General features: G+C 41.0%; 1 protein-coding gene across 1 annotated transcript in view; it reads right to left on the bottom strand.

Moving 5' to 3' along the window:
* The window catches only part of LOC149990028 (glutamate receptor ionotropic, NMDA 3A-like), a 105,218-nt gene that overhangs the window by 30,618 nt on the left and 57,673 nt on the right, over positions 1–16,927 (bottom strand). The window contains exons 3-4 of the mRNA XM_090265696.1: positions 1,245–2,277; positions 505–557 (exon numbers count right to left, since the gene is read on the bottom strand). Coding sequence (XP_090121822.1) covers positions 505–557; positions 1,245–2,277 — 1,086 coding nt within the window. The remainder of the gene's footprint in view (positions 1–504; positions 558–1,244; positions 2,278–16,927) is intronic.

Here is a 16,927-nt window from a genome sequence, read left to right as displayed (position 1 = left end):
ACTTATAAACTGTGTATAAATCCAGATCACAATCTTACTTTTTAAGTCAAGTACTGTTTAGTCAAATAATATGGGTATCTTTATATGAAAAAACCTATAAACGAGAGACTTTAACATAGAAACAACACTAGGGAAGATATATATTTGGGGAAACCTTAGTGGAAATCCATTTATTATCTCAAATTAAAAATGGTTTAGATTTAGGCTTGTCTCATTTTATTAAGAACTTGTTAGTTATGATAGAAAGTTGACTTTGTCCAGTTCTATTCACTTTGTTTTGTGGGCTGGGTTAGATTTATAATTTCACTTTTCTATTCTGGAAGAGTGGGGAATGGAATGATTACTTTGTTTGCTTAAAAAATTGTTTTATGGCTGTGTATGGTTTATTTTTATGATTTTCTTTTTAATCCCCTAAAAACACTGCTTCATGTTTCTCATGCATGGCATTGTGACTTAATTTTGGCAATCTTTGGTTTTGATTTGTGAAACTCACCACTGCTTTACCTGTTTATCTGAACTCCACCCTCTTCCTTCCCTTTACTTGTAGGGTCAAATATCTAGAATATGAAAGGCAGCTTAGATTAGACATAACTTTCTTAAATGTTCTTGAAAAATTGTAATGTAACTGTTGGTGACCTTCCCCTAACCCAAGGTGGCCAGCTATACAGCTTTCCTTATTCTATAAGGAAACCCTGTTCTTAGTTAATCTTGCCACCTCAGTTAGTTCCGCACGCTTTCTATACCCATTGATTGAGTTCTCTAGCATCTGACTTTGGGAGCTTATGATAAAATGTTAGTTCTTCCCATTTTATTATTTTTTAATAGCAGAAAAAGATTCTTTACTATTTAAAGCATGGATCTCACTATTCATTATCATAATTCCCAAGAGAAGTAATTAATTTGTAATGAATTTTGCTTTGGGTGAGTATACATTTTAGACTATTCCCTGACAGCCATTCTGTCAGTCCAATAACACAAGGAAAAATTGTGCTAATAGATGTTTCTACCAGAAAGGCTTTCTCTAGAACAAACACCCCCTGAAACCCCTCATTCTTTTTGTTTCATTTAATACAGCAATAAAATATTCAATTCAACAAGGCAACAGATTTTTGGACTAGTTTGTATAGATGGCTGAGAGAATACTTCGTGTTAGATGAAAGAACATAGACATACTACAGCATAAGACACAACATATGGAGTTATAATGAACAATAAAGAGAGCTAGAGTAAAAAACAAGCATTACCTTAGGGTCATGTATTCCAGAAAGCTCTTCATAGATCTTCTCACCCACCATGACAGCAGCCAAGTTTGCCGTGTACGTAGAAAGGCAAAACATACAGAAGATGGCCCAAAGGTTCATTAGAAACCTTCCAGTCCAGCATTTTGGGGGTTTGATTGCTGCTGTTCTGCCAAACAAGAGAGCATAACAGACATTCAAGGCTGAAGAGAAGGAGAAGACTTTACTCCTATTCCTCCCCTTGGGAGTCAGACCAAAGGGGCTCTTCCATTCATACAGAGTAAGGAAGATGGCAGTGATGTGCAAAGCCACAAAAATCCCTAGCCACAATGTCCAGTGGAGTGGCCACATGAAGGCTCCAATGGGAGCTGCTGTGTCTCGGGTCTTCACTAAGATGCCCAAGCTGGTGGAGAAAAAAGGACTGGTGAAATCTATCACCTGGCTTCGTGCAGTATTGATGCTGAAGGAAGTGACTGCCATGTGGGCCGACCCACTCAGGAGATCACCCACCAGTCCAGTCCAGTGCCCATTTTTCCAGGCTCCATATTTTCCATCCCCAACAATATAGAGGTCGAAGTCAAAGTTCATGTCTTCTGCTAGTTTTTCCAGCAGATCAATGCAATATCCATAGCAGCACTTCTTGAGTTTGATGGGCACTGTGTCATTACTGCTATGGAGGCTACTAAAAAGGTTGTCCAATATGGAAGAATCATTAGTCATGGGGTCGAGGCAGAGCTGGCCAGCAGGGCACAAGCCTTCATCATCTACCTCCCGTGTGAAGACAAATGGATGCTCAATCAGGTGTAGCTTACTTGGATGTTGGAAGTGGGTTTTGTGCCTCTGGACCTGCTCTGGCCATATTCCATAGTCCATGACAACCTTTCCCTCTTGCCAGCTGCCCAAGCGGGTCCACATTGGCTTTCCAATGGGGTCATGTTGCAGATTCCAGATGAAAAAGTTGTTTTCTGAGCTGATGATAGAGAAACCTTTTACTCTGATGGAACCACTGAGGCCTCTGAAAGTGGTGTTGGCTAGAAACCTGGCAAAGAGGAGCAAGGGCAAAGAGTAAGAAAGAGAGGTGAAGCCAAAGACAGAAAGCTGTGTTCATTTTGCTTTTCTGTCACAGAAAAAAGATATCCTGCTCTTTTTAAAAAGGCACTGCCTATAATTTTTTAGGAATTCGTAAGCTGGATTCTTTGTAGGAGAAGAGCCTGATCTCATTGAGCCAGAGATCTCACCCTCAGGCTCTAAACACCCAGGTTAGATGCTTGGCTTTTGTTTTTATTCCAAATTTCCTTATTCCTAGTTAAGGGGGGGAAGGTGTGTTAATTGTGTTCTGTTGGAAACTGTTAATTATATATTTGCCAAGCTGTGGAGTTTCTCAGAATCTTTCATGTCTCATGTCTACTCATCACTACATTTGACTGTAACTAAATCAGCTCAATAAATATTTATTTTTTGGTGTGAGAAATAAGTTTTTGGTAAGTATGCATATACTTTTATGATTGCTTAAAAATTACATTCATAATTCTAGAAAATAGCCAAATCTTGTTACCAGTGTTTTTTCTTGGTAGAGTGGAAACAATCAACATTTCTGTCCCCATGAGGCCAGTTAAAGCTGTGTGTAGGCTATCATCCATGGAACAAAGAAAAAGATGATAAATAGATTTGTGTTTCTCCCTAGAGCCTCAGGCTACCCTCCCTTTAAGTCATTAGAGAAAAACAATTGGCTCTGCCTTGAGAATGAGCTTCTGTCAGAAGTCAAAGGAAGGAAAATTACCAACTGAATGACATACTGATTCCTAACCCTGTGAACCAGGGCATTGTCAGAACATATATATTTTGATATGGGTGGGACAGGAAAATGCTTGGTCAGAGCCCCTCTCTTTCTTGAGTCTGGGAAGATAAGATAATAAGAGGTAACATGCAAGTTTGTGGCACCTCTGTACTCTTAATTTAACCTAGTGTCAGAGTAAAAGCCCAGACTTCGACATTAGACACACCTGTGTTTGAATACTGTTTCTATTCCTTTACCTATTCTGGAGGTTTCTTATAAATGAAATCCTACAATAGGTACCTTTTTGTGTCTATTCACATATTTTTGTATTCTTCTGAAGTAATACTTTGATTATTTAAAAAGGGAAAATTCCAGATGAGTAGTGATCATAAATTAAAAAATAAAGCCCTTTTAGTGTGTTGATAATCTTGGGGTAGGGACCACTGTACTAAGTGTGACCCCAGAGCCAGAAGCCAGTCAGGACTATTCCAAAAAATTCAACAGGAGGGAAGACTCCCAAGCTCATTTTACCAGGTCAGCATTATCCTAATACTAAAACCAGATAAAGACATTATAAAGAAAGAGAATTTTAAGCCAGTATCCCTGATGAACATAGAAGCAAAAATCCTCAACAAAATATTAGCAAACTGAATCCAGCGATACATTAAAAAGATCATATACCATAATCAAGTGGGATTTATTCCTGGGTGGCAAGGTTGGTATAATATCTGCAAATTAACATTATACACCACATAAAATGAAGGACAAAAATTACATGATCACATCAATAGAGGCAGAAAGAGCATCTGATGAAACCAAGCACCCATTTATGATAAACACTCTCTGCAAAGTGGTAACAGAGGGAACACACCTGCACACAATAGAGGCCATATATGACAAACTTACGGGCAACATTATACTCAATGGGCAAAACCTACATGCTTTTCCCTTCAGGTCGGGGAGAAGGCAGGCATGCCCCCTCTCGCTGCTCTTATCGAACACAGCAGTGGAAGCCTCAGCACCGCACTCAGGCAAAAGAGGAAATCAAAGGCATCCAAATTGGAAAGAAAGAGGTAAAACTGTCATTATTTGCAGACGACGTGATCCTGTACATAGAGAACTTTAAAGATTCTACCTAGAGATTACTGAAACTGATAAATGGATTCAGCAAAGTAGAAAATACTAAATTAACATCCAAATATCAGTTGCATTTTTATATACCAATAATGAACTATCAGTAAGGGAAACTGAGAAAACCATCCCATTTACAATTAAATCAAGAAAATAAAAATAAAATACCTAGTAATATAGTTCACCAAGGATGCAAAATACCAACACTTGTAAAATTGTAAGACATTGAAGAAAACAATGGAAGAAAATACAAATAAGTAGAAGTATATACTATGCTTATGGATAAGAAGAATTAACATTATTGAAATGTCCACGCTACCCAAAGCAATCTATAGATTCAACACAATTCCCACCAAGATTCCAATGAAATAATTGGGAGACTTCTGGCCAAGATGGAGGACTAGACAGACATACTGCATCTCCCTCCACAACTAAGAAGGAATAAAACTACCTCAAAACTAGAGACAACCAGAAGTTCCAGAAAATTGAGCTGCATGGAAGTCCAACAAACAAAGATATAAAGAAGAAATACTCATCCAGACAGGTAGGAGGGGCGGAGAGGATGCGGTGTGGTGGCAGCAGTGGCAGGCCAGTGGAAAGCACAGTCACACATTTTAAAACGTAGGGAGGGACACCTGGGGAACACTCCTAGCACCAGACCAGACCAGACTGCGAAGCTCACAGTTCCAGTGCCAAGGAAAATAAAGCCTCATTGCTTCTGACTATGCAAACAAGTCGGGGTTGGGGCAGAGGAAGAAACTGCTGTCTCTCAGCAGAGTCTGCTTGTTTAAAGGGCTCCCACGGTCCTAGAATGTCCACAGACCCACCCACTCTGGGAACGATGGCCAGGGCAACAGCTAGAGAGGTGCTGTTCTCATATAGAAAGCAAGAGAAGTGCCTGGAAAATGGGTGAGTGCTGAGCAAGTGGCATTATCCCCTCTCAGACCCCTCCCCCACATACAGCACTACAAAATGGTGAAACAGTTTGCCCTGTACTGATGAATACCTAAGGCTCCGCTCCTTACAACGTAACAGGTGTGACAGGTCTACCTAAGACACAGAGGCAAACAAACACAGGAGCCTGTCAAGATGAGGAGACAGAGAAGTAGGGCCCAAAAAAGAGGAACGGATCAAGGTTCCAGTGCGAGAACTAAGCGACAAGGAGATAGCGAACCTAACAGATGAGGAGGTAGCCAACCTAATAGACAGAGTTCAAAACACTGGTGATAAAGATGCTCACAGGCTTGACAGATATGTTTAAGTATGACAAACACATAAGGGAGGAAGTGAAGGCTATGCTAAATGAAACAAAGGAAAATCTACACAAAACCAATGCTGAAGGAAAGGAAACTGGGGTTCAAATCAGTGATTTGGTACATAGGGATGAAAAAAAACAGTCAACCAGTACAGAATGAGGAAACAAGAATTGAAAAAAATGAGCAGAGGCTTAGGAACCTCTGGGAAAACTTTAAATATGCCAACATCTGAATCATAGGGGTGCCAGAAGGAGAAGAGGAGGAGCAAGAAATTAAAAGCTTATGTGAAAAAATAATGAAGAAAAACTCCAAATTTGGCAAAGGAAATAGACATACCAGTCCAGGAAGCACAGAGAGTCCCAAACAAGTTAGACTCAAAGAGGACCATACCAATACACATCATAATTAAAATTCCAAAGGTTCAGGATAAAGAGAGAATCTTAAAAGCAGCAAGAGAAAAGCAGAGAGTTACCTACAAAGGGGTGCCTATAAGACTATTAGCTGATTTCTCAACAGGAACTTTGCAGGCAAGAAGGGACTGACAAGAAGTATTCAATGTGATGAAAAGCAAGGACCTACAACCAAGATTACTCTATCCAGCAAAGCTATCATTTGGAATGGAAGGGCAGATGAAGTGCTTCCCAGACAAGGTAAAGCTAAAGGAGTTCATCATCACCAAGCCATTATTATATGAAATGTTACAGGAACTTATTTAAGAAAAAGATCAAAACTATAAACATTAAAATGACAACAAACTCACAACTATTAACAACTGAATCTAAAAAGTAAAAACAAAATGCAACTAAGCAAATCAGAATAGAAACAGAATCAGAGGTATGGGGATCATTTGGAGGGTTATCAGCTTCGAGGGAGAAGGGGGAGAAATGGGGAAATGGTGCAGGGATTAAGAAGCATAATTGGCTGATACAAAATAGACAGGGAGAAGTTAAGAATAATATAGGAAATGGTGAAGTCAAAAAACTTATATGCATGACCCATTGACATGAACTAAGGTGGGGGGAATTGCTGGAGGGAAGGAGGGTACTGGGCAGAGGGGAGCAAAGGGAAAATAATGAAACTACAGTAATAGCATAATCAATAAAATATGTCTAAAAAAAAAAAGAAGAAGCTTAATTGGTAGGTACAGAACAGGCAGAGGGATATTAAGAATAGTGTAGGAAAAGAAAAAGCCAAAGAACTTAAGATGAAGTACCCATAGACATGAACTAAGGGATGGGATTGCTGGAGGGAATGGGGTACTGGGTTGGGGAGGCAAAGGGGGAAAACTTGTGACAACTGTAACAGCATAATCAATAAAAAAATACTTAACAGTAGTTTAAACAAAAGATTCTAATGATATACTTCACAGAACTAGAAAAAATACTTCAAAAATTTGCATGGAACTACAAAAGGCCCAACATGGCAACAGCGATCCTGAGAAAGGAGAACAAAGTTGGAGGAATCACACTACCTAGTATCAAACTCTACTCTAAGGCTATAGTAATCAGAATAGCATGTCACTGGCATAAAAACAAACACATAGATCAATGGAACAGCATAGGGAGCCCAGAAATAAACCCACGTAATTAAAGTCAATATTTGAAAGAAGAAGCAAGTGCATACAATGAGAAATAGATAGTTCATTCAATAAATGGTGTTGGGAAAATTCAAGATATGAGTGCAGAAAAATGAAACTAGACCACCTTCTGATGCCGCACACAAGAATAAATTAACATGTATTAAAGACTTAAATGTTAGTTCCGAAACTATAAACATTCTAGAAGAAAACATAGCCAGTAGAATTTCTGACATTGCTCTGAGCAATATTTTATCTGATATATTGCCTCAGGCAAAGGAAACAAAAGAAAAAACAAACAAACGGAACTACATCAAACTAAAAGGATTTTGCACAGCAAGGAAGCTATCAACAAAATCAAAAAAAAACCCACAAAAAGGAAGAACACATTCCCCGATACATCTGATATGCGTTTATGTCCCAAGTTTATAAAGAACTTATAAAACTCAACACCAAAGCAAACAAACAAACAAACAAACAAAAATATATATATATATATATATATGTTTATATACATATATATCCCAAAACATCCAATTTAAAAATTCAGGGAAAAGGACATGAATAGACACATCTCCAAGGAGAACATACAGATGGCAAATAGACATATGAAAAGATGTTCAACATCACTATTCATCAGAGAAATGTAAATTAAAACCACAATGAGATACCACCTCACACCAGTCAGAATGGCCATCATTAACAAATCAACAAACAACAAGTACTGGTGAGGATGTGGAGAGAGGGATCCCTTCTGCATGGTTGGTAGGAATGCAGATTGGTGCAACCATAGTGGAAAGCAGTATGAAAATACTTCAAAAAATTAAAAATAGATCTGCCTTTTGACCCAATGATACCACTTCTGGGAATATATCCAGAGGAAACGAAAGCACTAATTTGAAAGAACACAAGTACCCTTATGTTCATTGCAGCATTTAAAAAAATTGCCAAGACGTGAAAGCAGCCCAAGTGTTCATCAGTAGATGAGCTGTAAAACAATGATGGGACATTTACACAAGGGAAGAGAACTTGACTATGAAAGAGAAGAAAAGTTTACCCTTTGTGACAGCACGGATGGACCTGGAGAACACTACGCTAAGTGAGATAAGCCAGTCAAGAGCAAGAGAACTACCATATGATTTCATTCCCATGTGGAATCTAATGAACAAAACGAACAAAGAAGCAAAACAGAGACAGACACACAGATAGAGAGCAGGTGGACAGCCGTGGGGGTGGGCGTTCGGGGATAGAGTGATCGATCAAAAAGGAACAAGGACTCATGGACATGGGCATCAGTGTGGTGGCTGTGTGGGGGCGGGGTCAGTTTAGAGGAGTGAGTAATTGTAAAAAATACTGTGCAAAAAACAAACAAACAAACAAATAAACAAAACCAGAAGTCACTGGTCTTGTCTGAGGAGATGCTCAGGGTAGGGGACGCAGGCAGTGATGTCACAATGCTGAGCTACACTGGACAGTGACCTCAGCTCCTGAGGGCAGACCCCAGCGGAACTTGCAACCCTGCTAACCAGACAGCGCAGCCGCACTCTAAAACCGCCCCTACCTGGCTCATTTGCTGGAGATTTGGACACCCGACAACATGTTTTCGTGTTGTCTTCCCGTGTCCCGACGCCGTGCCCCCAAGAGAGGCAGCGGGGATCACGTGTCCCGCCGTGGCCACCGCTGGATCCGCACTAACCCCGGGAGCCTCTGTCCCTTCTCACGGCGAGACCCGGAGGTAACACAGGGTGGCCTAGGGTCCTTTGGGTCGAGCCAGAACACCCCTCTGATCCCACCTGAGCAGCCCTACGTCCCCTCCCCTTTGGTGTGTGTGTGGGGGCGGGGCGTGGGGAGGTCCATGGGAGGGTCTACGTCAGCCAGAAAAGGCTGGGGGTGGGTGGGTCAGAAACGTGGCGGGCCGGTCATGTTCACGCCTCAGGCCAAGGATGTCCAGGAGGACGTGGAGTGTGGGTGACGCCCTCTTTCCGAGGTTGGTCCCGAGCCCTGGAGGTGAATCTCCTTTCCCCGGGCAGAGGTCTGTGCAGACACAGGGCTGGGCCACATCCGGGAGCAGAGGGTCCAGTGGGCAGGAGCAGCAGCAACTGAGTGACTAGGGCCGGGCAGGGCTTGGGGCCACTGGACCAGCTGCTGGTCACTGTCATTGCAGAGCTCCACCCAGGTCATCGAGGAAGGAGAGCTGGTCGATGAAGACCCCAGCCCCGTGCCCACCAGTGAGGGCCAGATCAGGCCCAGGGTGACTGTGGACACCTGGGCGTCCGGGGAACCAGAGTCGGCGGGTGGCCGGCGAAGGACACCACGCCCGAAGCCGCCCAGGCTGCACAGACCGCTCACCGTGTCCGACCGCAGCGCGGAGCACGGTGCCCACGGTAACACACGGGGCCGGGTGCACTGGGGCCCAAGGAGGCAGAGCCCAAGGGTGAGAAGTGTGGGGAGGTGGGGGTGGCATAGGGGTGGAGGCGCATGTGACCCCATGGGGAGGGGTCGGCGCCAGACACACAGGGAGCACCCGCAGAGGCTGGCCAGGAGCAAAGACTGGCCTCAGACCACCGGGAGGACGTCCTGGGCTGGGTCCTGGGCCCTGGCTGTGTGCCGTCTCTGGGGGGCACGTGGAAATGCAGACACGTGGGTGATCTTTGCTCCTCTCTCCACTCCAGCACCAGCCCAGGAGGCAGAGCCGGCGCCTGTGTCAGTACCTGTCATTCGTCCCGAGGAGCTCCAGGCAGGGGCAGAGGAGGAGGCCGCTCCAGCTCCAGCTCTTGAGCCGGAGCGGGCCTGGGCAGCACGTACTGGCCTGGCTGAGGCCCCACCACCCCTGGCTGAGGAGCCCTCCATCAGACCTGCCCCGGTTCCTGCCACGGAGTCGTGTGGGCTCTGGGTGACCCACCAGTGCCAGTTCCATAGCTGCCTGTTTTACCTTTCTTCTTGGACCTGTTTCTCTTATTGGCTTTCATTTTCCTGATTTTCTCTTCTTCATGGAGCAATTCCATTTTCTATTTCTTTATGTTTATTTTCTGGGGTTCTTTCGGGGCTTTTCCCGTATTCATTTCTCTTTTCTTGTCTTAGTCTTCCTTTTCCCCTGGTATAAGTTTTAAATAATAAATAGAAAAGTTATTGTTTGTATTTTAAACCTGTGCCGTTCCTGAGCATGATGCCCATTCACGATGCTGCGCCAGCGCCGCCACCACTATCTCGTTGCAGATGCTCCATCACCCCAAATGGAAACCCTGCACCAGAACTACTCACTCCCCACTCCTCCTGCCCCTGCCAACCCTTGATCTGCTCTCTGTCCCGGTTCCTTGACCTAGCCTGGAAGTTGCCTATCAATGGAATTTTACACTAGGTACCTTTTGTGTCTGCTCACATATTTTGTTTGTTTTTATCTGAAATAGCATTTTGATTATCTCAAAGGGAAATTCCAGATGGATTAGTGATTATATTTTTTTTAAAAAAAGGCCCCTTAGTAAGTGTGTTGATAATCTTGGGGTAGAGGCCACTGTGCTAAGTATGACCCCAGGGCCAGAAGCCAGTCAGGACTATCCCAAAATATTGCACATGGGGGAAGACTCCCAAATCTCTTCACCAGGTCAGCATTATCCTAATATTAAAACCAGGTAAAGACACTACAAGGAAAGAAAATTATAAGCCAATATTTCTAGTGAACATATATGCAAAAATCCTCAACAAAATATTAGCAAACTGAAACCGACAATACATCAAAAAGATCATACACCATGATCAAGTGGGATTTATTCCTGGGAGGTGAGGTTGGTATGATATCTGTGACTCAATTAGTGTGACACACCACATAAACAAAACAAAGGATAAAAATTATATGATCATATTAATAGAGGCAGAAAGAGAATCTGATGAAATCAAGCACCCATTTATGATAAACACTCTCAGCAAAGTGGGAACAGAGGGAACACCCCTGCACACAGTAAATGCCACACATGACACACCTACAGCCAACATTACACTCAATGGGCAAAACCTACACGCTTTTCCCTTCAGGTCGAGGAACAGGCAGGGATGCCCGCTCTCACCGCTCCTATCCAACACAGCAGCGGAAGCCCCAGCGCTGCACTCAAAAAAGAAGAGGAAATCAAAGGCATCCGAACTGGAGAGGAAGGAGTAAAGCTGTCGGTAATTGCAGAGGACATGATACTGTAGGGAGAGACCCGAAAGATTCTGCCCACAAACAAGCAGAACTGATAAAATAATTCAGCAAAATAGCAGGATACAGAATTAATGTCCAAACATTAGTTGCATGTTCACATAACAATAACGAACTATTGGAAAGAGAAACTGAGAAAACCATCCCACTTACGATTAAATAGAGAAAGTAAAAATAACATACCTAGGCATATAGTTAACCAAGGATGTAAAATACCAGTACTTGGAAAACTGTTAGACACTGAAGAAAGAAATAGAAGAAAATACAAATAAGTAGAAGTATATACCATGTTTACGAATAGGAAGAAATAACATCATTGAAATGTGCATGCTACCCAAAACAATCTATAGATTCAACACAATTCCCATCAAGATTCCAATGACATACTTCCCGGAACTAGAAGAAATACTTCAAAAGTTTACATGGAACCAAAGAAGGCCCCTCACGGCAACAGCAATCCTGAGAAAGAAGAACAAAGTTGGAGGCACCACGCTACCTAGTATCAAACTCCAAGGCCATGTTAATCAAAACAGCATGGCGCTGGCATAAAAACAGACATGGAGATCATTGGAACAGCACAGAGAGCCCAGAAATAAACCAACACAATTAAAACTAATATTTGACAGAGGAAGCAAGTGCATACAATGTGCTATAGAAAGTTCATTCAATAAACGGTGTTGGGAAAATTGGAGAAATAAGTGCAGAAAAATGAAACTAGACTGCTTCCTTATATCACACACAAGGATAAATTCAAATGGATTAAAGGCTTAAATGTTAGCCCTGAAACTATAAAAATCATAGAGGAAATCATGGGTGGTAAAATTCGGACATTGCTCATAGTAATATTTTATCTGATATATTGCCTCAGGCAAGAGAAACAAAAGAAAAAATAAACAAATGGGACTGCACCAAACTAAAAGGTTTTTGCACAGCAGAAGAAGCCATTGACAAAATAAAAAGACAACCCATAGAATGGGAGAACACATTTGTTGATATATCTACTAAGGGGTTTATATCCAAAATTTATAAAAAATCTATGAAACTCAACATCAAAAAGTAAAAACCTCTCAAAACATCCAACTTAAAAATTCAGTGCAAAGGACAAGAATAGACACTTCTCCAAAGAGAACATGCAAATGGCCAACAGACATATGAAAAGATGCTCAAAGTCACTAATCATCAGAGAAATGCAAATTAAAACTGCAGTGAGATATTACCTCACATGCATCAGAATGGCAATCAGCAATGAATCAACTTGCTAGCATTGTCCCTAGACAGCTGGCTGAACTCTAACCTTTAGTTTCATAATCAGCAAAATGGGGAAGATAATACTTCCTCCATTACAAGGGCTGGAAAATATGCACATAAAGCACATAACTTGCCTTCTGACATAAAACAAATAATCCAAAATAAGGGAGCAATTTTTAGTGTTATTCAAGTGTTTTAAATCAAGGCTTTCCCCAGGTCACTTTCCTGTCTTTTAGTATAATTTTTTAAGTTGGAGATAAAAAGTACTACATTATGGTACACTCATAGAAGGTACTCAAAGCACATTTAAAATGAAAAGAAATTACACTGTAATATGGAATATATCATACAAGGTTATTTTTTAGGAATTGGGTAATAAAAGCTTAGGTTCTCAGCAAAACTCATTCTTCTATCACCTGCCACGAACATTACCTAATAATTCACAAATGCAAATACAAGTAGTAAAAAGTTATGCTGCCACAGAAGGGAGATAGAAAAATCAGAAAGTTTAAAGAATGTATTAGTTTTCATTAGAGATATAAATGTAATTCACATTTGAAGATGCTACCATCACTAAATGCAATGAAAGTACTCCTTTTGTTAGATTGTGTGTAATGGTAATTATTCATGTTAGCCCTACCCAGTGGGGTTCAACCACTTAAAATGAGTTCTAGTTTGAAACAAGTAATGAAGTTTCAGTTATCTTAGACTTTGAAACAGTTTTCTGCATCTTTAGAGAAGTTGGGATCCGAATCATTAAAATATACAGATTAATCAATTGATAATTACCTAGGTACTATAAGGGTGACTACGATTGTGTTTCTGATGAGCAACCTACTTTTATTTTTTAAAGATTTTATTTATATATTTTTAGAGAGCTGGAAAGGGCAGGCAATAGAGAGGGAGAGAAACACTGATGTGTAGAGGTACATCAATGGTTTGCCTCTCCCACACTCCCAACCAGGGACCTGGCCCACAGTCCAGGCATGTGTCCTGACAGGGAATTGAACAGGCGATCCTTAGGTTGGCAGGTATTCACTGAGCCATACCAGCCAGGGAGCAATCTATCTTTAGATTTGTTCAGAAACACACAAAACACACACATGCACTTGCTGACATAGCCTAGGGAATAAAGAGGTTGGTAGTAAATAGGTTAATTTCATATGGTTAATTTAGTGATTGGGAAAGTAAAGTTAAAGTTGTAGAAATAGGAGCCCTTCATTATTTTAAGAATATTGGTGCCCTGGCTGGTGTGGCTCAATGGATTGAGCACTGACCTTCAAACCAAAAGGTTGCTGGTTCAATTCTCAGTCAGGGCACATGCGTGGGTTGTGGGCCAGGTCTCCAGTTGGGGGTGTGCAAGAGGCAACCACACATTGACGTTTCTGTCCTTCTCTTTCTCCCTCCCTTCCTTTCTCTCTAAAAATAAATAAATAAAATGTAAAAAAAGAAAAATATTGGGACTTAATGATTACAGATTTTTTAACCGGATGGATCCTTGAAAGACTATCAATGAATAAACATATATACTTAAATTATCTCAGAAAAGAAGGCACTAGAAATCATCAGAAATCTTTCAGAAATTACTTAACTCCCTCATCCCAGTAAAACAATTCCTCTTCTAATTGTTAACATTCAAGATGGCATGACTAGGACAATGCTCATTTGTCTTTGAGGCATTCATTTGTCACGAAAGGCAAATCAATAAGGATCTAAATGTCTTCAATTTCCCCAGACCATAGTGCTTGTTTCACTATGAATTGGCACCAAGAAACTGAGTCTGAGGGAATTCCCTTTTATGACAAATTTCTATTTTGTTTTCGGTTTTATGGTGAGGGTAAATTAAAGTGATCTCATCGATAGCTTTTATAGTCACACTTCACACACTTTGTATTGTAATGAAAATTTGAGGCAAAGTTTCAGTGTTCACTATGCTAATTAAAAGACCGAAGTTCTAGTTTTGTTTAAATCAAATTCTACCACATTCATTTTGATCCTGCTCGAGTCTCTTCTTAGATAAACAAGAGAAAAAATCAACAATAATTTTATTGGCAAGATAAACTGATACCAATCCCAGGCACTGTTCTTAATACTAGAGTACTAGAGATGAAAGACACACTCGTTCACAAACGGATCAAAGTGTAGGAATGGGGAGAAAGCAGAGCGAAAAGGCAATTCTAAACCAGTGCATGCGAGTCATAACACTGGAACAGAAAGCAGGGAACTTGCACGTTTTACTCTAGGGGTGACAAGGAAGGCTTCTTAGAGGTAGACGTGCCAGAGCTGAGTCTTGAAGAAGGAACTCTGGTTGGCCAGAAAGAAAAGCTGGGGATGGATGCTGTCAACCCAGGGAGATGTGCGTGCAAAAGGCAGAGACAGAGAGGGCAAGCCTCGTAATGATGAGCAGGGAGGAAGGAGGCTGGAGATGAGGGTGGGAAATGAATTACAAAAGGGTCGAGGCCACCATGCAGGTAATAGAGTGTCACTAAGGAAATTTCATCTGGGGAAGGACACGATCATCAGATTTGATTTTAGAAAGACTTTCTCCCCCTAGCTATGGAGGAAGCGGTTTAGGAAGGAGGCTGAGCATAGCTTCAGATGTGCGGTATAATGTTCCTCCCTTCCTCTTGCATCCTCTCTTTCCCCCTTGCTGCCTGTTTCACAGGGGCTTAAGGTGACAAGGGCTACTATAATAGCAGCAGAAATGGAGAGAAGATGGCATAATCAAGAGCCACACCGTTTCAAGAAGAAAAGTAATAATTTTAAGAGGGCCAAATGCACAGGGCTGTATTTAGTTCACCCACCATACCAAGAACATATGAAACTCAGCTTGATGGAAGGTCACATAAATAAGATCTGGAGTATTTAGGTGAATATGAACTTTGTGTAAGCCCATAAAGCTATGTGGGTATATAAAAAGGAAAAGGTAATCTTCATTTTTAAAAATAGAAATTTAGAGCTAGGATCACAGGGACCAATAATAACACTGCACCCTGTTTGAGCACACTGCTTGCTCCAGCATATTTAGATATGAATTCTAAATAAATCTTCCAGATTCAGGAATGTTATAAAGGAAAAGGAAGGAGGTGGTAAGCACAACAAGCTGACTGGAGCTGGAAAGATTTTTGAGCACAATAATGATATAACCAGAAATCTGCATTAGTTAATACTGATCTGAGGGTAAAACTATGTTTAGGGAGAGACCAGGTGACCACTTAGAAGAATATTACAACAGCTTTGTCACGTTATGATAAGGGCTTAAATCTCACTCTGTGAGTGAGACCCTAGTTTAGCACTGTGCCTCAAACATGGTGAGTAAGGAACAAAGAAGTTCAGGTATACATTTTTTTTTTTTTAATCAGTAAACTTCCCAAGATACCATGCTGTTCAAAACAATGAAGCCCATTAGTTAATTTACAGTGGGGTCACTTATTAGTAAAAATTCTCAGTTATGGCACAAATTAAGAATACATGTTGATTTGTAATAGGAGCTCAGATAAAATTTGCACTTTGCCTATTACCTAAAAAATGTTTTTGAGACAGTTCACAGTGTAAACAAGATCAGTGTTTAATGTATTTAAGATATATTTTAAAAGCCACATTTGCACACAAAACTTGATGTCCTAAGTATAACAAAGATGCTAACAAAACAATACATGTCCCATTCAATCATTTATTCATTTACTAATACTATGTGCCAGGCATGTTCTCAGTGCTGGGGGTACAGTAGTGAACAAAACAGACAGGAATCTATGCAACTTATATTCTATTGATGGAGAAAAAATAAACATTATAAATAGGCAACTTGTATGTGATGTTGGACATTAAGCGCAAAGGAGGGGAAATAAAGCTGAATTAGCAGATAAGATATGGCAGGGTTCGTGGTAGTCAGGTGAAATTTTAGATTAGGGAGGCTATAAAAGACCGTCCTGAGAAGGTGGTATTTGAGTAAAAGCTGAAGAAAGAGAATTTATTTTTCATCTTTAATCACTTAAAAAAAATAATCCTCACCGGAGGGTTCATCCATTGATTTCAGGGAGGGAGGGAGAGAGGGAGGGAAAGAGAGAGAGGGAGAGAGAGAGATGAGAGAGAAACACCCATCGACTGCCTTCCGCACACTCCCCAACTCTTTTTATCTTTGCACATTTCATGATGGGGAGTGTTCAGTTTTTGATCCAAACTGGCATGACCTCTGAGCCCCACCCTCCCTATTCACCTCTCCCTGAGCAACTCCCCCCCCCCCCCCACCCCCGCCCCGGGATAAAAAGAGTCCTCAAAGGGAAACATTTTACTGAGGCGGAAGAGGTGAAACAAAAAATAGCAGAAGCACTAAAGGCATCAAAATTGACAAGTCAAAAACTGTTTTGAGCAGTGGAAAAAATGTCTTGATAGGTGTATGTCATTAAGTGGAGAGTATTTTGAAGGTGATTAAAGCTTAAACATGTAAGGATAAATATACAATTTTTAATAAATAAATTTCATTTTTGGCCCCCCCATATGTATATAATG

This window comes from Furipterus horrens, unplaced genomic scaffold (genome assembly GCF_987537825.1).
Source record: "Furipterus horrens unplaced genomic scaffold, mFurHor1.1.pri manual_scaffold_39, whole genome shotgun sequence".
NCBI lineage: Eukaryota > Metazoa > Chordata > Mammalia > Chiroptera > Furipteridae > Furipterus > Furipterus horrens.
Note: the sequence above shows the minus strand (reverse complement) of the source record. Positions and strands in the feature narration are given on the sequence as shown.